The sequence below is a fragment of the Zalophus californianus genome, chromosome 4 (assembly GCF_009762305.2).
Source record: "Zalophus californianus isolate mZalCal1 chromosome 4, mZalCal1.pri.v2, whole genome shotgun sequence".
NCBI lineage: Eukaryota > Metazoa > Chordata > Mammalia > Carnivora > Otariidae > Zalophus > Zalophus californianus.
In genome coordinates, this window is record NC_045598.1 from 5,615,532 (window position 1) to 5,640,646 (window position 25,115).

Genomic DNA, 25,115 nt, shown 5'->3' on the forward strand with positions numbered 1-25,115 from the left:
GACCCAAATAACTATGATAAGGCCACCCAGCCTTACAGATTCTATAACAGAACAAAGTGCTATGGGAATATATGGTCTTCTGGAGCGCTTTGCACTGCAATTGGGTCTTGCAAAATGGAAAATACCTTGAAAGGCTGGTAGGGAAGCAGATGGCATTCCAGTTAGAGGGAACTGCTTTGTACCAAAGCATGGAGGAGGCAAAGTACAGGGTATGTTCAAGGAACATAAAAAATGAGTGAGGGAGAGTAAGAGGTTAAGAATGTGGAAAATAAGGAACCACAGCGTGGAGGGATTTGAACACTGTCGCATACCTTCTTTTGATTGTAATCCCCTGCGTAGGCGTGCACTGCCAAAGCCAGCAGATCCACAGCACTACGCAGGAATGCCAAAGGTTGCCAGAATACTTTGTTTTCACCGTGGGTGCAGCCCCGGTTTAACACCACGTGCAGTAAGTGGGCTTGAGAAAAGAAAGGGACACAGGACACAATCAAAAGGCAGGAGGAGCAAGGACTCAGGAAGTTCTGCTAGATTCCAATGTGTGCTGCTAGGTGGAATACTGATCACTTCGACCACTGGGAGAAATGTTGTGGCTCGTGGATCACCGTGTTCCCAAGATCCCTGGAATCCGGAAACATTGCAACAGAATTAGATTAAAGGACCACCACAGGACAGAGCCAGGTGGGACCCCACATTTCAGTTGCTCCGAGCTCTTGTTTTACGTAGGCTGTCACTAGGTCCTCACCAAAACTATGGGCAGGCATTACTATTCACATTTCACAAGTGAAAGGTATTTTTAACGCTTTTGATAATCCTACATCGAAACCCTAATCAGATCCTGATCCGAGAAGATCGCAGTAACAGCAGAGCAGAACGACGTCTTCCACAAAGAGCCAAGGAGAAATGCGCACGGACGGGGCCAACGGCACGGCGCTGTTTCGACGCAGGGCTCTGCAGGTTCTCCAAAAAGCCACCGCGGGGCGATCAGCAGCCTGCACGTACCGGCGCTTAGAGGTCCGCCGCCGGAACCAATCTGGGATGCGGAGGTGGGAAGGGTCGACTTCCTGCCTCGCCTACGCGGGCCGCAACCTCCCCCGGAAGTTCGCGGGGTCGCTGAGGTGTGACGGCGACCCCACCGCGGCCGAGAGGTCGTGCGGATACTTCCGGCCGGCAACGCGGAGGGTGGCCGGCCGCCGCAGGCGCGAGCGCGCCGCACGGGCCGCTGGGAACGCGCGCCGCCCCGCCCCCTGCGGCGCGGCTCGGGCCTGACGTCGCTGCGGGCCGGCGGCCGGCCTCTGGCCCCCGGTCCGGCCGCAGGAGTGGTGCCGGGTGGCCCACGCTCGGGGGGCTTTCACACCGTTGGGAGCAGAGGCGAAGCCACCCCCCCCAGGGCCCCTCACAGACCTCGGTGTCAGAATTTCCCCCTTGCGCCAGCGCTGCCTCAAATGTCAGGGCTCGCCCACTCTTCTCCTGTCTCGCCGACCTAACCTTTCGGGGGCGCCGAGGGGAAATTCGCCGGTTCTGCCGGACCTCTCTGGAGCTTGCCCCGAACCAGCCTCTGGTGGATGTTGAAAAATACCTTTATGCAATGCCGCAAACGCCTTCCTTATACCCAGTAACTGCAATGGAGCCCCTCGCCCTTTTTAGTGAACTTAGGAAGGGGTGAAAATGAAGTGACCCTCTCCGCTGCACATAAAATTTCCCATTCGCTGTCTGGCAAAATGAATTTGATGTGGAAAAGATTAAAATAGGAGTAGGAAATTGGTTGGAGCCCCATTGTAAACTCTAGTGTTCTACAAATATAAACTATTAATCTATAGCCATAGTCAAAGGAGGGAACATCTTTAGGGTGAAACTAAGATAATGCTTAGCAAGTATTTAGTGAGCACCTGCTATGTGCCAGGGACTGTAGTAGGTGGTAGGGATTCAGTAGTCACCAAGACAGGAAGGTCCTACTGAGTTCACAGGATTAGAGGGAAACAGGTAAGTAAACAAAAGACAAGATGTTAAGTACTTATCAAGGAGATAAAGGATACATCCACATTCATAGAAAATGAGTATTTAGTGAGATGAGATGCGAAATGTAAGGGATGCGTGGAAAAATAAGTAACCCAGCAGCAGTTTCTTTAATTGTGACCAGTTTACTTTGGGGGAGGGTTGTTTTTTGGAACCAGGATCAGAATGGCCACTGGTGGCTGTTGTTAATGTAGGGCAGGCAAAAATTTCACCTCTACCTCTTTAGGGTCTCTGGTGGGCAGGGCCTGAGAATTAAATGGACATAAAAGGTTAACAGAACAAAAGCATACAAATTTATTTAATGCAAATTTTACGAGACCCAGGAGCCTTCATAAGAAGATGAAGACCCAAAGAGGTGGCAAAGCTAAATGTTTACATACTGGGTTGAACAAAGAGTGGCAACTGTGGAAAAGTAAAGTAGAACAGGGAGACTAAAGGAATATGAGTTATTTTAACAAGGTCTCCATGTGCAAATTCTTCCAGACTCAAGCGCCTCTCTGGTGCTGTTTCTTTCCTCTTGGCACTGGAAGCACAGTTCTCACCTGAGAGTTTCATCTCCTTTCAGGATGAAAAAATGGGAATCTGAGTGCCTTTTTTGCACCTGTTGTTTAAAAAAATGCCTTTAGCTCAAATTAATCAATATGCCAAGGTGGCATGTTTGGAGGTAGCATGTCCCAAACTCCTTCACTCACATTATCAATATCATTTCTCCATTGCTGGATTAGGAGCTCACCAAGGCAGAACAGTATCTTTTAATTAAATGTTGCAAATGCTGCAAGAAAAAGGAGATTTTAGGCTCCCTGAAAACAGCCAGAGACTTTTAGTTTGCACTTCTTACAATGCATAAAGACTTGTCAAATGTTGAATAAAAAAAATATTGAATAGGATGAGGTTTTTCTGCCTGGAAATCAGGGACTGAATTAGGAGGTATCCTCACTGCCAGTAATAGAGCAACATTTTTTGGTGGATGGTTTAATGTTTTGTTTTATTCTGCAAATGTGTGATGAGAAAGAGGTATGAACTAGAAAGTTAAGAGAGTGTCATGGGTGTTGTGTACTTATTAAGTAATACTGATAAGAGTTTATGGTGGGTAGAGTGTGAACTTTGGTATCAGAATATCTGAATTTGGGAGGGGGGTAGGGGGATGGGTTAGCCTGGTGATGGGTATTGAGGAGGGCACGTTCTGCATGGAGCACTGGGTGTTATGAACAAACAATGAATCATGGAACACTGCACCAAAAACTAATGATGTAATATATGGTGATTAACATAACAATAAAAAAATTTAAAAAAAAAGAATATCTGAATTTGACCAACACTCTGCAGGACCTTTTATAGTCATTTCACCCCCCCCAGACTCCAACCTCTGCAGCTGTGAAATGAAAAGTATGTTTTCCAGGAAGTTAATATATAATGTCTAAACCAATAAGGAAAAATAACAGTATTAACATATTGTTTAAAAATACAGTTGACTCTTGAACAATGTAAGGGTTAGGGCTACCAAACACCCCCTGTCCCCCAAGCCTGTGCAGTCAGAAATTTGCATATAACTTTTGACTCCCCCAAAACTTAACTATTAATAGTCCACTGCTGGCTGGACACCATACAATAACATAAACAATAACATAAACAGTCAATTAACACATATTTTGTTCATTATATAAAGTAAGCCAGAAAACAGAAAATGTTAAGAAAATCCTAAGAGGGACACCTGGGTGGCTCAGTTGGTTGGGCGTCTGCCTTTGGCTCAGGTCATGATCCCGGAGTCCCAGGATTGAGCCCCTGGTCGGACTCCCTGCTCAGCGTGGAGTCTGCTTCTCCCTCTGCCCCTCTGCCTACTTGTGCTCGCTCTTTCTCTCAAATAAAAGAAAAATCATAACAGAAAATACATTTAGAGTACTGAAGTGTGTTCATCGAAAAATATCTGTGCAGACCCACGTAGTTCAAGCCTATGCTGTTCAAGGGTCAACTGTATTGAGATAATTACAAGAAATAATTTAAAGAGTTGAAAATATTTGCCTCTGAAAAGCAGGGTTGAGGGGTAGAAAGGGCTGAGTCAGAAGACTGCTGTTTTTCATTATGAGCCTTTTAAAGCCTAATCACTGAGCTATCGCGGTGTAACAAAATCTGAGTCCTACAGTCTGCCATTTGGCTGTGGTGACTGCCTCCGGCACAGGTACAGGTACAGGTTCCACATGTGTTCATTCTGAAACCCAGACTGAATGGGCAGCAGCAGCAGCCCTGGAGGAAAGCTCTTCATGCAACAGTGCAAAAGTACAAGAGAGCAAGCCTGGTCCCCAGGTCAGTGCTTTTCAAGGCTTTGCTCAGGCCTCATCTGTTAACGTTCTATTAGCTAAAACAAGGCCAAACCTGGGAAGCCTGGGTGGCTCAGTTGGTTAAGCGTCTGCCTTCAGCGGAGATCATGATCCTGGAGTCCGGGGATCGAGCCCCACATCAGGCTCCCTGCTTGGCAGAGTCTGCTTCTCCCTCTGCCCCCTCCCCCCCCCCTCTCTCTCAAATAAATAAAGTAAAAATCTTAAAAAAATAAATAAAACAAGGCCAAAGTCAAGGGGCAGGGAATATCCTCCACTCAGAAGGTAAAAGAGGAAAGAGTGAATATTTCTAAAAGAAGTAATACTTGAGTTGTAAACGCTGCATGCAGTGTATTCTTTGATAAAATCGATGCTGACCCAGGTCCATTTCAGATCTTGATGGTGATGCAGATGTCTCAGGGGTGTTAAGTCAGGTTCATTCTCTCTCTCCCTTTCACTGCTAAGCCTATCTGTCTTGCCATTTTTGTTTTGTGCTGGCTATCTCATGCTGCAGCAGGCCACCAGCATGGTTGTCTCCTTATAAGAGTTTACTACCGGCACTGGAACACAACAGCCCATCTGCGCTTGGTTTTCCTTCATCTACCTAAATCCCTCCTTGGTTTTTGAAACACACATCTGACCACTTGCCTATTTCCCACCATACTTCAAAACTGAAAGGGGGTGTCTTTTGCCTGCTTCCTTTGCAAATAACCAAAGATGAAGTTATTCCAGAATTCCCAAAATGTTTTCTTAAAATGCCAAATGATTAAAGACACTTAAAAATTTTGCACAATGCGGTGTTGCAATTTATACATTTACAATTCTTAAAATTATTAAAAACCACTCTAACCATCATTGTAAGGATCTCATGAAAAATATTAAAGTGCTCTGTAAACGAACAAAGGAATGTAAGTTATTTCTTGAAAATAAATGTTTTTAAAGGCTAAACTGAAATTTCAAAAACACCGACATATTTAAAATACTGTTTGACCTCACATTACTGGCAAGAGCGGTAAGTGACTCAACTGGTACGGAGCTGCTCCAATGTATTTACCACTTCTGGGAATTTACCCTCCAGATTTACCTACACAAGTAGGGCATATGAATAAGGTGATTCAATGCAATGCTGTCTGTACAATAAAATGACTGCAGGGGCGCCTGGGTGGCTGAGCTGGTTAAGCATCTGACTGTTGATCTCAGTTCAGGTCTTCTTCATCTCAGGGTTGAGAGTTCAAGCTGCAGGTTGGGCTCCATGCTGGGCTGGGAGCCTACTCTAAAAAAACAAAAAACAGCTGGAAATAACCTAAGTGTTATCGGTAGGGCACCGACAAATAAACTATGAGACATGTCACAATGGCATACTATCTGAAAAAAAGGAAGTTCCTTTTGATAAGGAAAGATCTCCAACATATTCACTTAATACGGTGGTGGCAGGGAGAGGACAGAACAATGTATACAGTCTGGTACATTTCTCTAAGAAAGAAGTAAAACAATGTATTTGCTTGTGCTTGCATAAGGAAATCCTGGAAAGATGCTCAGGAAACTAATTTAACGTTACCCGCAAGCAGCCTGGGAGCAGGGATGGAACTGGATGGGGACAATGGGACTGTGTAATGTAACTATCAGGTCCATGTGCTCAGCAGTGCTCTAACCCTGTGGGTGCAGAGGCAGCACTGGGATCTTTGGGATAAAACACCCTTGAGAAACTAACACACGTGAAATTAACGCACGCACACAAATGCTAAGAGTCGCACAGGCTCGGGGGACCGGTGCGACACAAGATTGGGAACACCTTTAAATCATAATAGGTCGGAGGGGACGCGGGAAGGTGCTCCAGGAAAGGGACACCGAGTGCGCGGAAGAAGCGTGAAGGCACAACTCCACTCCGTGAAAACGCCTCTGCACAGCAAACCGCCACAGCTCTCGAGGGGACTGCGCGCCTCCAGGCTTCGGCGACAAGCGGGTTAACTCCAGCGGGCGCCGGCAGCGGGCCGGACCGCGCCATTCGGGGCGGGGGAGATTTCGTGAGGATGCGTGAACCAGCGGGATTCTCGTGGTGCTGGGGGTTCCAAATGGAAACATCCCTGCACTCACAGTGAGGACTCGGAAAGGCCGACCGTCCCCCGCGGCTGTCCTAGGTAGGCTCAGCCGGATGTGACGTAAGGGAGCGAGCGGCACCAGTCTGCGCAGAGCCGTGCAGGAGGAGGTGGGGCCTGGGCGGCGTGCGTCTGCGCAGTACTTGGGGGACGGGCCGAATGAGAAGCCGGGCGGCGTGCGTCTGCGCAGTGCAGGGCCGGGGGCGAGGGGGAGAACATGGTGGGGTCTGCGCGGCGGGCGTCTGCGTAGTACCGAGGGGGCGGGGCAGAACGAGAAGCCGAGCGGCGTGCGTTTGCGCAGTGCGCTTCTGAGGGCCCGAGCTCGGGCGACGTGTGTGTGTGCGTGCGTGCGTGCGTGCGTGCGTGCTCGCGTGCGTCCCCGTTTAGTCCGGTGGTTCGGTCGTCCCCGGCGCGGAATTGCTGCCGAAGGGGCCGAGGTTCCTTCTCTGTGGGTACAGAGTCGAGGTTCGGGTCGGGGTATGGGGAGCGCTGCGGCCGGCGAGGGGGCCACGGGCAGCCCGGCGCGAGCCTCGGAAGGGGGCGCGGGAGGACGGGGTCCCGCTGCGGCTGCGGGGTGTGCGGCCTTCCGGCAGGAACAAACGGAACGGCCTCGTGTTCTCCGGGGTTGTGTGCATGGCATCCCACCAGTTTGCAACTGCTCAGTGCCGTGTTTGCTGAAGTGGTTTCATTAGTGTATGTTTTGCATGGAAGGCAAACTTCACAAAAAGAACAGGCTAAAAACTGTCCGGACCCCCTCTTGGCAGCGGTCCTCTACAAGGAGACAGCGAAGTGTAAAGAGCGGGTCCAGTTGGGTTGGGTTTAGTGGGGGAATTCCCATCTTTCTACATCATTAAAAAAAATGTGAAATATTTAGCACTGTTAACTTTCCAGACTTTTTAGTGCAGTTATTGGAACTTAGAAAATCCCCTCCAAAAATTTCACCGGCTCATTGCTAAAGACTGTGTCTGTAGCTTTTTGCCCATGAAATTAAGTTTAGTCGTTTCTCTGAACTAGTGTTTCCAAAATAAGACTCTCTGCCCGCATTTTGTGAAATGCAAGACCCATGTATTTGTGTTTTAGAAAATTTTGGTTGCAATAAGTTATTGTATATTGGGTTTATTTAAAAAACAAACATGGTAAAAGAAAATCCAAACAGTGCTAACACGTGTTAGCAACTTACTGTGTTTGCATCTCAAAATACAGCAGTTGAATGTGTAAACCAGTATTACCCTAAAGTGCTTTTTTCACATTCTGTTTATCAGGACGTTTTCGGTAGGAGACACTTAGTTACTTTGCTTAAAAATGTTCCTAAACTTGAAGTTTTGGGCTATTTTAAGGTTGCAATGCAAAGTTTTTAGAAATTCTTCTTCTTCTTTTTTTAAGTAAGTCTTTAAAAAATACAACATAAAAATGGCTTCGAAAAGAGCTCTGGTCATCCTGGCCAAAGGAGCAGAGGAGATGGAGACAGTCATCCCCGTAGATGTCATGAGGCGAGCTGGAGTAAGTTCCACAACGTTTTCTAGCCCTCCCCTTTTTCAGACATTGTTGGGTTTTGAAGTCATTTTTTTTTTTTTAAGATTTTATTTATTTGACAGAGACAGCGAGAGCGGGAACACAAGCAGGGGGAGTGGGAGAGGGAGAAGCATGCTTCCTGTGGAGCAGGGAGCCCGATGCGGGGCTCGATCCCAGGACCCTGGGATCATGCCCTGAGCCGAAGGCAGATGCTTAACGACTGAACCACCCAGGTGCCACGGGTTTTGAAGTCATTCTCAGTAAAATAATATTCAGTGTACTTTATAAAATATTTCAAACACACAAAAACACAGAGAGTATATAATAATTACCTGTTTATTCATTGTCCACATTTAATACTTGTTAACATTTTGCCATATTTCTTGTAGACCCACTTCTTGAACAGGTGCTTTAAAGAAATAAAGCATTGCAGAGCGCTCTTTGTAAATTTCCCCCGTACTATTCCCCTTCTGGCCCCAGCTCATTGATGTGTATCCATCCCATGCATGTCTTCAAAATAGCATTAGACTGCAGTTGCATTTTGCATGTGTCTCTCTCTTTCTATATATATCTGTAGTGAACACTTAAATAGCGTTTACTGATGTTAGAGGTGTCATTCTAAGCATTTACACAAACTTGCTTAAATCCTATAACAATCCTATGAGTTATTGCCGTCCTCATTGTACAGTTGAAGAAACTGAGGCACAGAGACACTAGCTAAGGTTGTAGACTTAGTAAAGAAAAGAGCCAGTACTTCAACCCTGGCAGTCTGACCCCAAAGTCTGTTCACCCTTCATTTCTCTGGTTCTCGTGAATGAAGACACATCTAGATCCGGTTTGTTTGTTTAAAATTGCTGCTTATTAGGGGCGCCTGGGTGGCTCAGTTGGTTAAGCGACCGCCTTCGGCTCAGGTCATGACCCCAGGGTCCTGGGATCGAGCCCCGCATCGGGCTCCCTGCTCGGCGGGAAGCCTGCTTCTCCCTCTCCCACTCCCCCTGCTTGTGTTCCCTCTCTCGCTGTCTCTCTCTCTGTCAATTAAATAAATAAAATCTTTAAAAAAAAAAATTGCTGCTTATTATTATGTGAATATGCTGCAGAATATCCATTCTTCTGTTCCGCTGTTTCAGGACATTATAATACTCTAATATTCTTGTACAGGTTTCCTTATGCAAACGCGTGGAAGTTTTTCCTGATTTTATGCCTGAAAGTGGAATTGCTTGGCCAAAGGACAGCATGACCAGATTTTGGCAAATGGCTCCCCAAAGTACCAATGTGGTCCCACCAGCAGTATAGGAAAATTCCCATTTTCCCAGTACCAGCTCTTGGTTTTATTAACTTTGTAAATTTTTGCAAGCTAAAGTAGTATTTCATTGTTTTAACTTGTCTTTCTATCTTAAGGAAATGCCATGAGATTTAAATAGCGACAATAACTTTGCAAGATGGATTATTAACAGGATGAGCGCCCAAAGCAGGACATTTGTGGGAAAAGGGACACTAACCAGGCAGGGTACCAGGACAGCATCTATAAATCAGGACTGTCCCAGGCAAACTGGGACAGACCTAGTTATTAATTATATTTAGCTAACTTACTAGCTTAAAGTCAGCATGGTTTCGTTGCGGTATTTCCTGCCAAGTTATTTTAAAACAGCAGCTGTGAAAATGTTACTATAAATTTATGTTTCAGTGTTAAATGCGATGACATCTTTCTCTTAGATTAAAGTCACCATTGCGGGTCTGGCTGGGAAAGACCCAGTACAGTGTAGCCGAGACGTCGTCATTTGTCCTGATGCCAGTCTGGAAGATGCAAAAAAAGAGGTTTGTTCTTCAGACCTGGAATTATTCTTTCCTATGACTTCTTTATCAGGTTCTTCAAATGTCCTTTGATTACATCTCGGGCTGTTAGCACAGACTTATTTTAAGAAAGTTACTTTGCTTGGATGTCTTCCCCGCTATAATAAGCCCTGGGAAGTCGAGGACTCTGCCGTTTTCCACTCTGTATCCATGGAAACTGGCAGTTCCCTGCTGCCTGTCCTCGGTGGGTGGGGCACTCTCATCAGTGCTCCTCTGGCCTTGAAGGCCACTTTGCCTCCTGTTACACCTTCATCACCTGATACAAGGAATCAACTGCCACATTTCCTGTTCGTTTCTTATTCTTCATTTGAAAGCTGCTTTTTGCCTTTCCGTTTTCAGTGACACAGACCTAGTTGTGTGATTCATTTTATGTGGAACAGCTCTTAATTGATTAGTGGTGGGATTAAGGGAGGAGTAAGAATTCTAGTTAAATTGTGCCACTTTTTCTTGACAATCACCTTTGATGGCACCTAACACTTGGGAATCTGTCAAGAGCTGAGGTCCCTTTCCTCAGAAGTAAGCCCACCCAAACAGGCATAGGTGCTTTTGCCTACCCTTCCATGTAGTTCACTGCTTAATGGCCAATGTGATAGGGCTGTGGGCCATATGCTCTTGGAGCATCAGTGGGGCAGGAAAATGAGCAGAGGCAGCTTGTGGACGGCCATTTGTCCCCTGCCAAGGAGCCCAGAGCGTGATTCCCATGCTTGGCTGTCCTCACACAGAGAACAGTTGATTCCTATCTGATAAGCTCACGTATTTCAGTGCCAGATTGTGGAGTATAAGAGTATTGGTATTTACATAGAGATTGTTGAAATGTTCTAAATAGCATATTCACAGTGGCTGAGTAGAGGTAAATAGTCCCTCTTCTCTGTTCTGTTTCATTTTGTGGTGTCTGGGTATTTTAGAACAGTGGTCACCTTTTGTGTCTCTTCAGATTCTAAAAGGAGTGAAAGAAATTCTGTACTACACACACTTTCTATTTAGTCTGTAGTTTTGCTTGGTTTTAAAACAACAGTAGAATGTTCATTGTCTTTAAGAGTAATTCTAAGCAGTATGTGTTGCCCTATGTACTAAGTCGTCACTTTGTGATCTGCTAAGTGACTAAAAAAAAAATCTTTTTTCACATCTTAAAGTATTGTGAAACCAATTTCCATTTCATAATTTCAGCAAGTTTGGACTCAGTAGGTTTCTGGGATGTTGGGTGTTTGGGACACTAAAATACTGCCATTGTTTTTCTCCCCTAAGTTCTACTTTTCATAGAGGTAAAAACTTTTTTCTGTGCCTTTCACTTAAAGTTTTTCTTTTAATTATTTTTATGACTGTGTACATTCTTGTTGAAAAAATACCTCCTGTGCAGTGTAGACCAAGGCCAAATGTGGAATGTCCCTTTCTCATCTCCTCACCACCGTCCCATACCACACTCCAGAAGCAGCCGGGCTGCCTCTTGTGTCCGTGAGAACCTGCAGACCATCCGTGTGTGTCACGTGTGTTGGGGACATATACACACAACTACATACCTTTTTAAAAAAAATTTTTTAAGTAAGCTCTGCACCCAACATGGGGCCTCAACTCATAGCCCCTGAGATCGAGAGTCACATGCTCCAGTGACTGAGCCAGCCAGACGCCCTCCCCTTTTTTTTTTTTAAGAATGAGATCATGCTACACCTGTAATTCTGCAACATGGATGTCCTTTTGTGTTACTATATTCACATTTTTTGCTAGTTAAAACAACATTGCATCATAGAGATATATGTTCCTTTATTTAACTGCTCTTCTGTGAACAGTTTTTTGCTCTGACCCACATTTAAAATAGGAAAGTGTTGTTGGACTATCACTATAGCGCACGTTTCCGATAAAATGTCTTTACCTTTTTTTCCTTCTTAACTACAGGGACCTTATGACGTAGTGGTTCTGCCGGGAGGCAATCTGGGTGCGCAGAATTTATCTGAGGTAAAAACCGTATAGAGGAAGTATTTCAGCATCTGCCTGTGTTCTGTTGGTTTTGTTACTAAAATATTTTAGGAAGGAGGCTGGGAATAAACTAGGACCAGGTGAAATGAACAAAATGGTGTTCTGGCTTAATTAAGAAAAACAGCTCTAGTGACATTTACCACGTGAGTAAGTGGCATTGGTGGAACAATTACTTGTGAACAGATTCTGTGTCTGCAGTCTGCGGGAGAAGAATGAATCTAATTTTGCGTTTTATGAAGGTGTAAGTGTAAAAAGCTAGGAGACCGTGGGGCTGGGGGCCGGGAGCTGCCACTGGGGGTGAAAAATGGCATCAGAAGAGGCCACTGCTTCTTCACTGAAGTCCTCTGTGAGGAGTCAGCCTATAGGAATAGTGGGAGAGGAGGGAGGGGCACGGCAGACAGAAGCTTACAAAGCAGGTCGAATCTGACGTGTGGGACTCTGCTGGACCATGTTCCTTATTCTGCCATCTGAAAACACCCAAAACACCACATACCCTTCCTTCCTCCTCCTTTCTCCCAGAAGCACAAAATGGCAAGGGTCAGTTTACCCCAGGGCAGTTGCTTTTCTCATCTCATCTTTAAACATCTTTAAAAAAAGGATGCCTTTCTCTTAAAATAAATGCTTTGGTTAGGTCTAACAATGTAGAAACAGTATGAATTTGAGAATTTTTCTAATTATGATTTAGAAATGTTGTTATAAAATAGAATCTGTTTTCAGTTTAACTGCAAGATCTTTACCCAGAGTTTCCAGCTGATGATTGAACTTGTGCTTTATGATAACTTGATGTGTTTGGGCTTTCTTTGAATAGTCTGCTGCTGTGAAGGAGATACTGAAAGAACAAGAAAAAAGGAAGGGCCTCATAGCTGCCATCTGTGCAGGTAATGTGCAGACCCATCCTGTGTTAAAATGTGTTGTTGGGTTTTCTTCAAAAATTAGAAGATTTTGTTCCAGATACTTCTTTCCCTTCACAAAGCATGAAGGGCATCCATATTGGCATATTTAGTTTGGGTGGCATGAAGTTGGTGTCATTTCAGAAATGAGTACAGTTGTTCTATTTTCTGCCTCTCTGTGCTTTTGGTCTATGTTCTGTGAAACTTAATGGTTTCCGTGTTTGGTTGACCTCTGAAGAAAATAACGCCCTCTGGAATTCAGTAAACAGCTTGTTAAAGCAAATCTCTGTGCCAGAAAGTGTATCTGCCAGCACCCAGTCAGCAAGAATCGGTCAGACATAAACATAACAGCTCTGTCCTGTGCTTGCCCTACGGATTCAGAGGCCTCGGGGTGCTTTCTGCCTGACCCTCAGTGTTAAAATTGAGCTCTTAGGCACTGTTATCTGTCACGTAATTTAGAGGAAGGTAGTTGGTACTTCATAGATGTCCCCACATCTTGGAAACTTGATATTTTGTTTTCTGATACCATTGTAAAATCCTGTCTTCATTCTCCAGTGTCAGGATATTCTGCCATCTTGCATTTTTTCCATAGTATGATTTTGGCCAGTGCCGCCTTTGTTATTGGTCTTTATGAAATCTTTGTCAAAAGAGCAAATAAATAAATGAGTAGATGGATGGTTAGATAAAATGACATGATGTTTTGTTCAATACGATGGATTTGTTAAAGAAGTTATAAGCCAGGGATCCTGGGGACTTTGCATAATTACAGCAGAGATTCTCGAGAGTTCTTTCAAGGGGGTCATAAGGTGAAAGCAGATACTAAGACATTATTTGTCCTTTTCCTTCGCATTCTCACAGGAGTGACATGAGAGTGGGACAATGCCATCCTTTGGGCGTGACACGTATGCTCAAGTATCGTTGTGTTGTAAAAATTTCCCAGTTTTAATTTCTAACACAGCAGTTACTGATTGATGCAACCCACCTAAAAGCTCAGGGGTCCAAAGACCTGGATGTGTGAGGACCTCACAGGTGGCCACCCTGGTGGGCCCTCTCCTCAGGTTCCAGTCAGCACTAGCCTCTTGACCTGCCCTCTGAGCACAGGGCTTTCTCCTTGCTGAAGAATACTGCAGTCACTGCGGCCACAGCCTCATTCTTAGGTTCTCTAACCAAAGGAAGAAAGGAAGGGTTTGGGGTGGATTGTTCCCTTAAGACTCTGCTGAAAGTAAAAACCACGTTGTCAGTTTGTCCTTCTGTGTCACTAAGGTGGCAGAATTATTAGCCACATCTGGTTCACTGTTTCGAGCTCAGGCAGCTTGAATGCCATGCTAAGGAGCTCAGACCTTGTAATCACTTAAATCGGTGTTAGCCATAAACAGCACTCTTGCCTTTGTTTGTATTGTTGAACATCCTGTACTGCTCCTCTGGGTACGGCCAAAAATAGGAAGTCTAATGAAAAATAAGATGCTGCTTAGGTGTTGCAGTTAGGAACTGGGAACTGCGTACTAGACTGAAAGACTGTTTGCTTAGCCCTTGGTATTGAGGGATAGTATGGAGTCCCTGAGACAGAAACTGGAAGGGAGACTATCTTGATAAGAAAATAAAATGACATTCACTCTGGGTGGGAGAGGAAAAGGAGCCTGGAGGTAAAGGGTCCAGGAGTTGTCAGATGCCTGGCTCTGAGTACCAGCTCCGGGACATGCTTGTAGGGCGGGGTGGATGACTGTGATGTTCTCTCTGCACATCACCACACGGTGGCGCTGTTGGCTTCCGTGTCGTGGCGGCCCAAGGGACTCCCGCCTGCGGTGCCCTCTGCTCTCAGCTCGCTGGGTCCCCGCTGCAGACTCAGCAACATTTTCATCTGCCAGAATTTCAAGTAATGGCAGGTAAATATCTCTTCTCGAATTCTCCAAATAGGATTCTTAAACCCCAGAAAGCAGTAATTATGGGCTTACCGTGATGAGTAAGGCATCGTGGAATTCCTACATTCAGCCGAAACAAATTTATTAACGTTACTGTAGGCAGCAATTTTATCAGCTCAAGGGAGCAGCCTAAAAATTCCTAACTGACTGTACGATCACCTCTTGAGGTTTGCTTTCAACTACAAAATCATGTAGGGAATTATTTCTTATCTCTTAAAAATCTTAACAAAGTAAGAATTCAGGGTAATTGATGATTCCATTCAAATAAAAATTGAGTGGTAATTATTCAGACTTTACAGACTTAAAATTTGCCACTATACATGCTTGTCTGGTGTATAGCATAAAAGTAAAGTGGTGAGAGACATCAAATCTATTTGAGGCTTTTGATTTAGGAGCTATAAATCGGGACTTGGCTTGATGTCAGGCGGAAGGCTTATGTAATTAAGTATTATTTGTTGATCTTCCTGTGAACAGCAGCTGTGATCTAGCTGGTAGGTATAGTCTATAACTCCCTTTTCCTTGGAACTGTTGATAAATGAAAGGTCGGTGAGAGCAGGTGTGTGCGTTGGCTGAAGCTAAAGCGCACAGGCTCTGTCCTCAGCTCTTAGCCATGGCACCCCAACCCATTCTGAAGGTTACATTGCTGTTCCAAAGCATGTTTTTCTGGGTGTGGTGTGAGACTTGGAGAAAAAAAGTTAGAGTAACTACTTTTTTGAAGTTTTAAGGTAACAACAAAGTTATAAGATATTTTTGTCTTAGTCCTTAGTTGAGGACCATTACATATGAAATATGCTTGTGATTATCAATGAAATTGACCATTTTCAGTGAATACATTTGGATAAAAGTCTCAAGTTAGCAACTGCATATTTTAGAGGATCAGAAACTGACATTTGTACATGGTCTTAAGTGATTTTTAATAAAGAAATATTAATGTCCTTATATCTCAGATTTCTGGGCATTTCGCAGGGCTGGACAATGTCCTGTTGATTGTACTAATCCTGCCACCTGGGATATTTGGGTGGGTAGGTGGTGGAATGTGTGCTCATCTTTCATTTTCAAGTAGAAAAAATTAGTCTGTAAGGTAGTAGTCAAGTCCAGAAGTTGGGAGAGCACCAGCTGCCTTTCATGTGCTAAGAGGAAGGCGTTGGTGGTCTCCCCTCCTTGGACCCCTGGGACCCTTGCTTACCGTTCCTTGAGGCGGGGGGCGGGGGTCACTCTATGTTTATCTGGATGCTCCTTGGTGTGATTTGATTAGATGGGTATTGAAGTATTTTGAATTTGTACACTTTTGCCTGATGTGCTCAGCAGATGGTTTATTACAAACATACTTTACCTCTTGTATGAAAAAGTGTTTAATTTCAGAATCATAATTATATTTTAGGTAAGAGCCTCCTGGTTTTGAAGAATACTTCTGTTGGAATTTTTAAACCATTGGTTTTTCTGTATCCATCCTTAAGTCTTTTTATTAATTTTCTTTTTAGGTCCTACGGCTCTTTTGGCTCATGAAATAGGTTTTGGAAGCAAAGTTACAACACACCCACTTGCTAAAGACAAAATGATGAATGGAAGTAAGTATATGCTTCTATTTTAATGTACAGAAAGATCTTCTCAGAAAGCTGCTGTTTAGCATTGTTTCCCACCCAGGATAACCCTATGCAGAGAGACTCTGTGGGTTGAGGTGCAGGCTGTTCCTCGCTTTCTTCTCAAGTGTTCCAGCTAGAGAGAGGGCAGAGATGGGGAGCGAGCAGTGGGGCAGAGGTGGTGCATGCCTGTCTCTGTGTGCGCCCTGATGGGGGCTCAGGGGCTAAGCAAAGGCCAGCCAGGGACCCAGTTGTCCTAGATGGGAGTGATTATGAAATGCCAGGTTAACTAGGATATTTTACTAAACACTTTGCCAGTGGCCTGAGGGTAAACTTTAAACCTCGACAGCAATTTCAGAAAGTGCCCTTTTGCCCGCAGTCCAAAGTAAAGTGAATATTGCTCTCTTCCTGGGTGGCGGGTCTGTTTCCTTGGGTGACATGGTTTTGTTTGGGTTTGGTTTAGATTTATTTATTTATTTTTAGAGCACGAGGGGAGGGAGGAGGGGCAGAAGAAGGGGAACAAGCAGACTCCCCACTGAACGGGGAGCCCGATGCCAGGCTCGATCCCAGGACTCTGAGGTCATGACCTGAGCCAAAACCAAGAGTCAGCCACTCAGCCGACTGAGCCACCCACCTCCTCCCTTAGGTGGCATGTTTCTTTTATAAATACCAGCTAGACAGCTAACTTTTATTAATTTATTTTTATAAAAACAATTTCTATTTGTGGTATAGAGTGCAAACAGTACGAAAGGAGGATGAAGTCAAAACGTAAATGGGCCGTTTCTCACTTCCTCACCCGCTTTCTGCTTCTCGGCGGTGACTTCTGTTAGAAAGTTCCCTGAGCTTTCTCTGCACATACTCATTATCCTTTGTATTTAAATGTTTTTACTCAAATGAGATCTGTTAAATATATTGTTCTGCAGCTTGCTTTTTAAACCTAAGATTGTATCCTCTGGGCGGGGTGGGGGGTCATCTATCAAGCGTATCTTTAAACAGAAGGCAATGTATAATTCACAGCAAAGCCTCATAACCAAGCATCTGAATGTGCAACTACGTACTGACTGATCCTTCCTCATGAGAGCTACCACTTCTCAGCATGAGATTCAGAACACCAACCAGGTAGTGTCTTTTGTCAGGTGGCGTCTTCCTCTGCCATCTGTCCCTGGAGTGCCTGTAACAGAGAGGCAGAGACCCAGGAACTTGTAAAGAGAAAGAAAGCTCACACTAGTGTGGATAATTGCAAGAGCATCTGAAATTTCCAGTTAGAAGCCAGAAGTGGTTCGGTTGGCATTCAGCCAGCAAAGAGACGGAGTGGCTGGCTCTGGGTAAGACATCAACCAACCTAATTTCAGTGAACAAAAAGACAACACAGTAACATCAACAGCTGATTTGGGAACTGCTATGCCGGGGCTGCATTTTCTCCCCTGCCTCACTCCTGCTAGAGGCTGATACTGAACTAAGACAGAAAGGAGGACAGGGTAGCACCACTTATGCTGTCTTTACAGGCAAGTCGAGTTATGCATTTTCACTGTATTTTTCCTTCTGAGTAACAGACCTTGCATTTTAGAGCAGTGTTAGGTGCACAACGAAAAGAAGCAGAGAGTGCAGAGTTCACACACATGCCCTGCCCAGGTGCACACACACTGTCTTCTCATCTTCCTCTCCTGCACCTCAGCGGGACCTGTGTTACAGTCCATGAACCTGCCCTGACACGGCATCGTCGCCCCAAATCCGCCGTTGATAATTAGGGTCGCTCTTGCTGTTGGACATTCTGAATATTTTTAAATTTGATCCAAGGTACTATTTTCTTGAAAACCTATAATTTTATTTTAGTTGCTAGAAAGATACTAAGTTGTCAATAAAACCATCTGTGTGAAAAAAAAAAATTTTTTTTTTAAAGGCTCTGGCTACTGGGCATTTTTTAACGTAGGAATAGAATTTACTTGGGGCCCCTGGGTGGCTCAGTTGGTTAAGTACCTGCCTTCGGCTCAGGTCATGATCCCAGGGTCCTGGGATTGAGTTCCACATCGGGCTCCCTGGTCAACAGGGAGTCCGCTTCTCCCTCTCCCCCAGCCCCCTGCTTTTGCACACGCGTGCGCACTCTCTCTCTTTATATATATTTTTTTCTGTCAAATACATAAGTAAAATCTTTACATCTAAAATCTTAAAAAAAAAAAAAAAGGAATAGAATTTACTTGGAGCTAATGGAGAGGTTTTGGAGAGTTGGAAAGATCGGAATCAGGTTTCCTTTAGTCATTACGACATGTTGGGGGAAGGATCGAGTAGTAGGGCCACGTTCCTCCTTTATCTGAAGGTAGATCTGTTGTGTCTGTTCTTTTTGTAATGTCTCAAGAACACTGAGGTTGATTAGGAATAGAAGCAGATTAGATTGTTAACTCTCAGGGTTTATAAAGTACATTCACAAGCATCATCTCCCCGGAGCTTCCCAGGCCCTGGTGCCCAGCAAGGCAGGTACTGACTTCCCAAGTGAGGAAACCGGCTCCGGCTCGAGAGGCCAGGCGACTTGGCCAGAGTCAGGCTGGAACTCGGGCCCCACCTCTGTCTCAGGGAGGCTCCCACACACGGTTAAGTTACGAGGGATTGAGTTCAGCCAGTAAGTCCTACTGCGAGGAAAAAAATGCTTGAAACATCTGCCCCTTCAGAGTGCTCCGAGAGGCGGAGCTTGTCACCTCCTGGGTGGCTCGTCTGGTCCTCCGCATCCTCATCATGTACCTAGTAGATAAGCGTGAAATTTTTGCTCCGATAAGCAATCCAGTCAGAAGGACACAGTCTTCCTGTTTCTCAGTTTTTAAATGAAGAAACTGTGACTTTAATAGTCTTTTCAGTTCCTCCCTGCCCGTTGTGCTAGCAAGCATCTGGAGGCCCCGTCGAGTGGCTGAGCCGGGAGGAGCTGCGTCCCTGGGGCCAGGCGGTGTGGGTGTGGCTCCCGCTGTGGGCGGTCTCCTTCCCCCGCCGAGCCTCAGTTTCTCACCTGTCCTCTGAGGATACTGGTGGCCCCTGCTTCACAGGGCTGTTGACAGGCCCTGTGAGTTACTTACTATGTGTAATGCCCACAGAATGTTGCCTGGCACGAGCCCACGCGGGGCAAGGGAGAGCTGGTAAGTGCCCAGCTCTGGGCCGAGTGCTGGGAGCCGGGCCGTGAACAGGCTGCCCTCACCCGGCCGCCGTCTGTTGTAATGGCACCACCGCTGGGCCCTGCTCTTCCACGGGACTGGACTCCCACAGCAGTCCTGGGAGGGTTGTGTCCTCCCCATTTTACAGAACAGTGAGGCTCAGAGCCATCAGGCAGCTACTTAATGTCAGCCCTGGGATTTGAACCCAGAGCAGCTGGGTTCAGCGGTCAGTGACTTTTACTTAAAGGGCCCGAGTAAATATTCTGGGCTTTCGGGGACTTCGGGTCTGGATGGCAACTACTTTGCTGTCGCAGAGCACTGACCAAGCAGGTGAGAGGTGTGCCAGTAAAAGCCACTGTTCGTTGCTGACCCCTCGGGTCCAGTTGCCTTTTGTCTGAAGAGACTTCTGGATTTGGGGTGCTTGCTTAAAGCTAAAAAGAAATTAATAATGCTTTATGCCAATTGGCTGTGGGGTGTAAATTTGCAGAGCTCCGAAATCCTAATCAGCGAAGCTGTGTGCGCCCTGCTCGCGGTCCCTGCGCATGCGCGTTGTCCTGGTCTGTCACTGCCGCTAGGTGGAGGTAGTTGGTTAGTGTAGTCTTTTTGCTCTTCCTGGTTGGAATTGTGGAAAGAACTGTGGAACCTCGAAAGGTCTTTAACCAGTTTAAGCTGTGTTTGTCATATTTTGCCCACAAAGAGATTGTTCGGTGAGCCATTTAGAAATTGCCTCACACTGCTGCAGTCTGGGCAGTTCGTCTCTTAGCTCTGGAAGACTTGACCCAGCCAGTTTTTTCTGGTTTAGCGTCTAAAATTGCCTTGGCCCGGTTTAACCATCAGTAAATGGGTTAGATTATGAAAACCTTTCCCTTCAAACCAGACCCTCTTTTCTTCTATGGTAGGGTAACTAGGAAACTTGTGATGTGCTGTGTTCAGTTATTTTAGTGGGTGACTTGATTTCTAATGAGGATAGTAAAATATAAACTACTCTAGGTGTTCTTGATCACTTGGAAAGGACGTGAACATCAATGCGTGGTTTCGAAAGCTCGTGAATACAGCAGAAGCAGAGCGGTATCAATGTGGCGCCAGCACCCACTCCATTGCCCAGGACAGGCAGCTGGGAGTCATCCTCACCACCTCCCCGTGTTCAGTCCTGCATTTTCTCTCTTAAGAGGTTTCTCAGACCTTCATTTCTCCCCTGTCAACACTCTCTGCGCCCAGGTCACCATAAACTCCCACCAGGATGGCAAGTTCTTTTCTGTCTTCCCCTTTGGTTCCTTCCAGTCCAGTCTTTGTGCAGGTCTGACTCAGAGGGTGTGCCCACCAGGCCGAGGAGTACAGGGTCACCTTTAGGTGCTGGAGGAAGTTGGCAAAGCCTTCTCCTGGGGGCAGAACTGGATATGCTCTCATGTGCACTTTGGAAGGGTGACCTTTTCTGTGGTGCTGAGCAGCGAGTGGAGGGCAGGGCAGCGTGGACAGAGGGCGGGCAGGCGGAGAGCCTGTGTGAAGGGGCAGGTGCGGGGAGGAGAGAACAGGCGTGTTGTTTGCAGGTTCACCTGACACTTGGGGGCACCTGCATGGTACCGTTAGTGTTCTCGCCACAGGAGGCCGACGGAGGCCCAGTCTTTTAAAGAGCAGACAGTAAACGAGGAGACTTTTCCTATCGTGTCAGTGCTGGGAGGCGCTGGTGGAGCAACCCGAGGGGCCTGATCTGGGGAAGGATCACATACGAGGGGTGGTGGGAGGTGAGAAGAGCTTTGTGCGCAGTGGAAGCAGGGGGCTGGGGAGCGCCAGGTGGGAGCCCGGTGGGGACAGGTTGGGGAAGGTGGGGGGCCACGTTGTGGGGGCACTGCTGCTCCTGAGGAGTTCGGGCCTGGTCGGTCTGTGCACGGGCAGGGTTTGGTGACCATTTGTGCGGAGGGTGAGGCCTTGGGGAGCTGATGCCGAGGAAGCCCAGCTTTATGGCTGTGATTTGCCCAGATGTCATATCATTCACTGAATTCGAATATAGGAGAGAAGCACATTCTTGTTTTATTGTATTTGTCTCCAAAAAGCCAATTGGGGAACACAGAAGGAAAGGGGTGCCCAAGAAATGAATGTGGTTTCTCCCTCTCCCCCTCCCTGTGTGTCCTGTGTAATTTCTGCTCGTTTGTTTTTGAGACAACAGACTGTGTGTGTGTGAGAGAGAGAGAGAGAGAGAGAGATACAGGCAGGCTGACAGGTAGTCTGTGTGACATGGAATCTGTGATAGGCGGTCTGTGACAGGTAGTCTGTATGACAGGCGGTCTGTGACGGAGTCTGCATGATAGGTGGTCTGTGACAGGGACTCTGCGTGACAGGGAGTCTGTGTGACAGGCGGTCTGTGACAGGTAGTATGACAGGCGGTCTGTGACGGAGTCTGCGTGATAGGTGGTCTGTGACAGGGACTCTGCGTGACAGGGAGTCTGTGTGACAGGCGGTCTGTGACAGGTAGTCTGTGTGACATGGAATCTGTGATAGGCGGTCTGTGACAGGTAGTCTATGACAGGCGGTCTGTGACGGAGTCTGCGTGATAGGTGGTCTGTGACAGGGACTCTGCGTGACAGGGAGTCTGTGTGACAGGCGGTCTATGACAGGTAGTCTGTATGACAGGCGGTCTGTGACGGAGTCTGCGTGATAGGTGGTCTGTGACAGGGACTCTGCGTGACAGGGAGTCTGTGTGACAGGCGGTCTGTGACGGAGTCTGTGTGACGGGTAGTCAGGGAGTCTGTGTGACAGGAGTCTGTGTGATAGAAGTCTGTGTGACGGGTAGTCTGTGAGGGAGTCTGTGTGACAGGTGGTCTGTGACACGGAGTCTGTATGATAGAAAGTTTGCATGGCAGGCAGTCTCTGACATGGAGTCTGCGTGACAGGCAGTCTGTAGAGAAGGGGAAGGGAAGGTCGGCCTCTCAGGAGAGAATAACTGGTTTTCAGGAAAGATGAAGGGGCCCTTGGGAGAACAGATGGGAGGTGTGATCGTTTGTGACAGTCTGGGTGTGGTGTGGACCTGTGGTCTCCTCTCCTGGGACACGAGTCCGTCCGGTTGATGGACCCCCGAGGACGACCTGTCTTCAGGCAGGAGAGGGGGCTTCAGAGAAAGCCTCTCCTAGCCTTGGCTGTTTTGCAGATGTCTTCAGCTCAAAATAATCGCCCTAGCGAGGCGGCACGTTTTGGGGGGCCCGTTCTGCTTTACCCGCCCATGTGTCAGTGTACGGGCGGCCCCTGGAGCCCTCGTGGATGACAGAACTGTGAATGGCCGGCCTTCCTTCCCATTCAGCCTCACACGGAGGAGGTCTTTCGCAGGTGCCTTTACCCCGCGTGTATTGATGTGTGTCACGTCAGCCGCTGGGCGTCCTCGCCCCCCCGGCTGCCCGCGCTGTGCCTCCCGGTGGTTTCCCGGTGGCCGGCCACAGTGTGGTGGTTTTGGGGTTTGGGTTTGTTTGAATCTATGTGAGACCGATCCTCTGCTGTATCAGGGCATGGAGTTGCTGAGTGGTACTCGCTGTTGTCCGGCAGAGCCCATTGGGATGTAACCCTTTCTCGTTCTGACTTTGAAGGTCATTACAGCTACTCCGAGAACCGTGTGGAGAGAGACGGCCTGATCCTCACGAGCCGCGGGCCTGGAACCAGCTTTGAGTTTGCTCTCGCGATCGTCGAGGCACTGAACGGCAAGGACGTGGCTGACCAAGTGAAGGCCCCGCTCGTTCTTAAAGATTAGAGCGGACATCTTTGATCAGAAGTAGAGAAACAGGCCGTTTGTAATCATTCTCACCACGTTCGCTTGAAGCAAAACGTGCGGTTCCCGTGCAGAGTTTCCCTGCCTGTGCCCAGGTCCCCACGGTCCTGAACCTTGATGGCAGAGCAAATGGCACTTAGCAAACTACCAATTGTTACTTTGTTTATCGCTGGTTTCCCCTTGTTGGTATGTATGAAACCAAATTCATGATCAGCCTCACTTGCATCTGTTAACTGTTGATAGAGCTACTGAGATAGACTAGCAGTGAACGCATGAGACACAGCAAGGAGGAAAAGCGTAAAGGCAGAGATTTAAGAAGCTTGTGATTTTCTCTCATTTGAATAATGTGCTGTTAAAAATACCAATGAAGGGGCTCCTGGGTGGCTCAGTGGGTTAAGCACCTGCCTTCGGCTCAGGTCATGATCCCGGGGTCCTGGGATCGAGCCCCGCATCGGGCTCCCTGCTCGACAGGAGGCCTGCTTCTCCCTCTCCCACTCCCCCTGCTTGTGTTCCCTCTGTCGCTGTCTCTCTGTCAAATAAATAAATAAATAAAATCTTTAAAAAAAGATAAAATACCAGTGAAGTTGGCTGTCATAGTGAATTTTTGTAGACCAGTTCCTTTTCCCATTGCAGAAAGGGTCCTCAGATGGAAGGGAAAACCTTTCGAGGCTGGCCCAGCCTCTGTTTTCCCTTCTCTGGGTAACAGACCCTAGGGGCTGCCGCGCATGCAGCCCAAGCCCACCAGCCAGAGCCCCACTCTGTCCCTGCCCACGTGACCTGGGTGAGACCTGCTAGAGCATGTGACTCCATCCTGGGGCCTCTGCTGTGCCTGCTGGGGGCGTTCTGTCTGCTGAGTGGCTGAGAGGACCGGCAGGGAGCCTGGAGCCACTGGCCGCCAACCTGTCACTGAGGAGACCCCGCCCAAGAACGGTACTTGACCTGGGATCCAGCAGGACCTGAGCAAGAATGACCCCTGGTTGTTCACAGAAACCAGGAGAGTCCCTGGGCCGTTTTATCTCCTGACGAGTGACTGCTACATCTCCAAAGGGGTGGAGTAGGGTTAAGGCTTCAGAACACGGAGCTGAGCTACTAAGTAAAACTCTCAGCTAAACAACCTCATCGCATGTTATCTTTGCTTCCTTTCTCCTGTTTCTTTTCCCCCTTCCCTCCTCTGGCAAACAACAAATGTCAGCAAACTTTGTGGAAAGGCCAGCTGGTAACTATTTTAAACGTGGGCCATCAAGTCTCTGTCATAACTACTCGACGGGCCTTGTAGCACCAAAGCAGCAGACAAGACACACGGTAGGCAATAATCATGGTTGTGTTCCAACAAAATTTACAAAACCAGGCAGCTGTGGGGATTTGGCCCTCAGGCTGCGCTTTGCTGACCCCTGGACTGGGAAGCAAGGCAGATAATTTTTTTTAAAATGCAGACATATAACCACATTTTGATAAACTATGAAGCTATAAAGAGACTGCTAAGGGAGAGAGACCAGGAGAGACTGTGTTCTGAGAGGCAAGTAGGGCGAGGAGGCAGTGATGGGGCCACTCTCTGCAGCTGGTCAGAGAAGGCCTCTCTGGAAAGGGACCTCGGAAACTGGGGACTTGGGTGTGAATGAGGCAGGTCTGGTAGCATTCCAGGAAGGAGAAGCCGGAAGTGCAAAGGGCCTGAGGCAGGAGCACGTGTAGAGTGTGGAGGGACAGCAAGGGGGCCAGTTGAGGGGAAACTCAGGGAGGTGAAGTTGGGGAGGCAGCCTGAGCCGAGGCTTGGAACTTAGGGAACCATCGAGGAGGGACTGTCCTACTTGGCTCAAAGGCCCTCCTGAGAAAGGCCGCTGCAGGCCCTGGGGTGGGAAGCTTGAGGCGTGGGCGGGGGGCACGGCAGTGGTGGGGTGCCTGTGCGTGGGTGGGAGAAGAGGCGTCTAGGGCACTTTGCCGCATCTCCCGACTCGAACACAAGGTCAAATGGAGCTTCTGTGTCTGGAGCTGGAGGAAGTGGTTGAGGGTGGGAGGGGCGGATGTAGAGATGAGATGGACAAATTTGAGGTGTCTATAAAATAGACTTTCGCTATGGAACACGAAACCA

At 47.2% G+C, this 25,115-nt stretch overlaps 1 protein-coding gene across 7 annotated transcripts; it reads left to right on the forward strand.

Moving 5' to 3' along the window:
• Window positions 1-6,626: 6,626 nt before the first annotated feature.
• Window positions 6,627-23,520, forward strand: PARK7 (Parkinsonism associated deglycase). Of its 7 annotated transcripts, none has more exons than XM_027571369.2 (7): window positions 6,627-6,641; window positions 7,805-7,921; window positions 9,647-9,748; window positions 11,675-11,734; window positions 12,564-12,633; window positions 16,046-16,132; window positions 22,851-23,520. In XM_027571369.2, exons 2-7 carry the CDS (start codon window positions 7,832-7,834, stop codon window positions 23,009-23,011), a joined length of 570 nt encoding a protein of 189 aa, XP_027427170.1. In that variant the 5' UTR covers window positions 6,627-6,641; window positions 7,805-7,831; the 3' UTR covers window positions 23,012-23,520. The 7 variants fall into 7 exon arrangements, with proteins under 7 accessions (XP_027427170.1, XP_027427134.1, XP_027427150.1 ...); XM_027571333.2 differs by lacking the exon at window positions 6,627-6,641 and adding an exon at window positions 6,714-6,869; XM_027571349.2 differs by lacking the exon at window positions 6,627-6,641 and adding an exon at window positions 6,722-6,869 and having other exon boundaries at window positions 7,809-7,921.
• The last annotated feature ends 1,595 nt before the right edge of the window (window positions 23,521-25,115 follow it).

Bases quoted from the DNA above. Each gene is read 5' to 3' on its own strand.
- PARK7 (XM_027571369.2), top strand. From the start codon at position 7,832: ATGGCTTCGAAAAGAGCTCTGGTCATCCTGGCCAAAGGAGCAGAGGAG. The intron at 7,922-9,646 runs GTAAGTTCCACA...TCTTTCTCTTAG, and splicing joins ATGTCATGAGGCGAGCTGGA to ATTAAAGTCACCATTGCGGG. The intron at 12,634-16,045 runs GTAATGTGCAGA...TTTTCTTTTTAG, and splicing joins CATAGCTGCCATCTGTGCAG to GTCCTACGGCTCTTTTGGCT.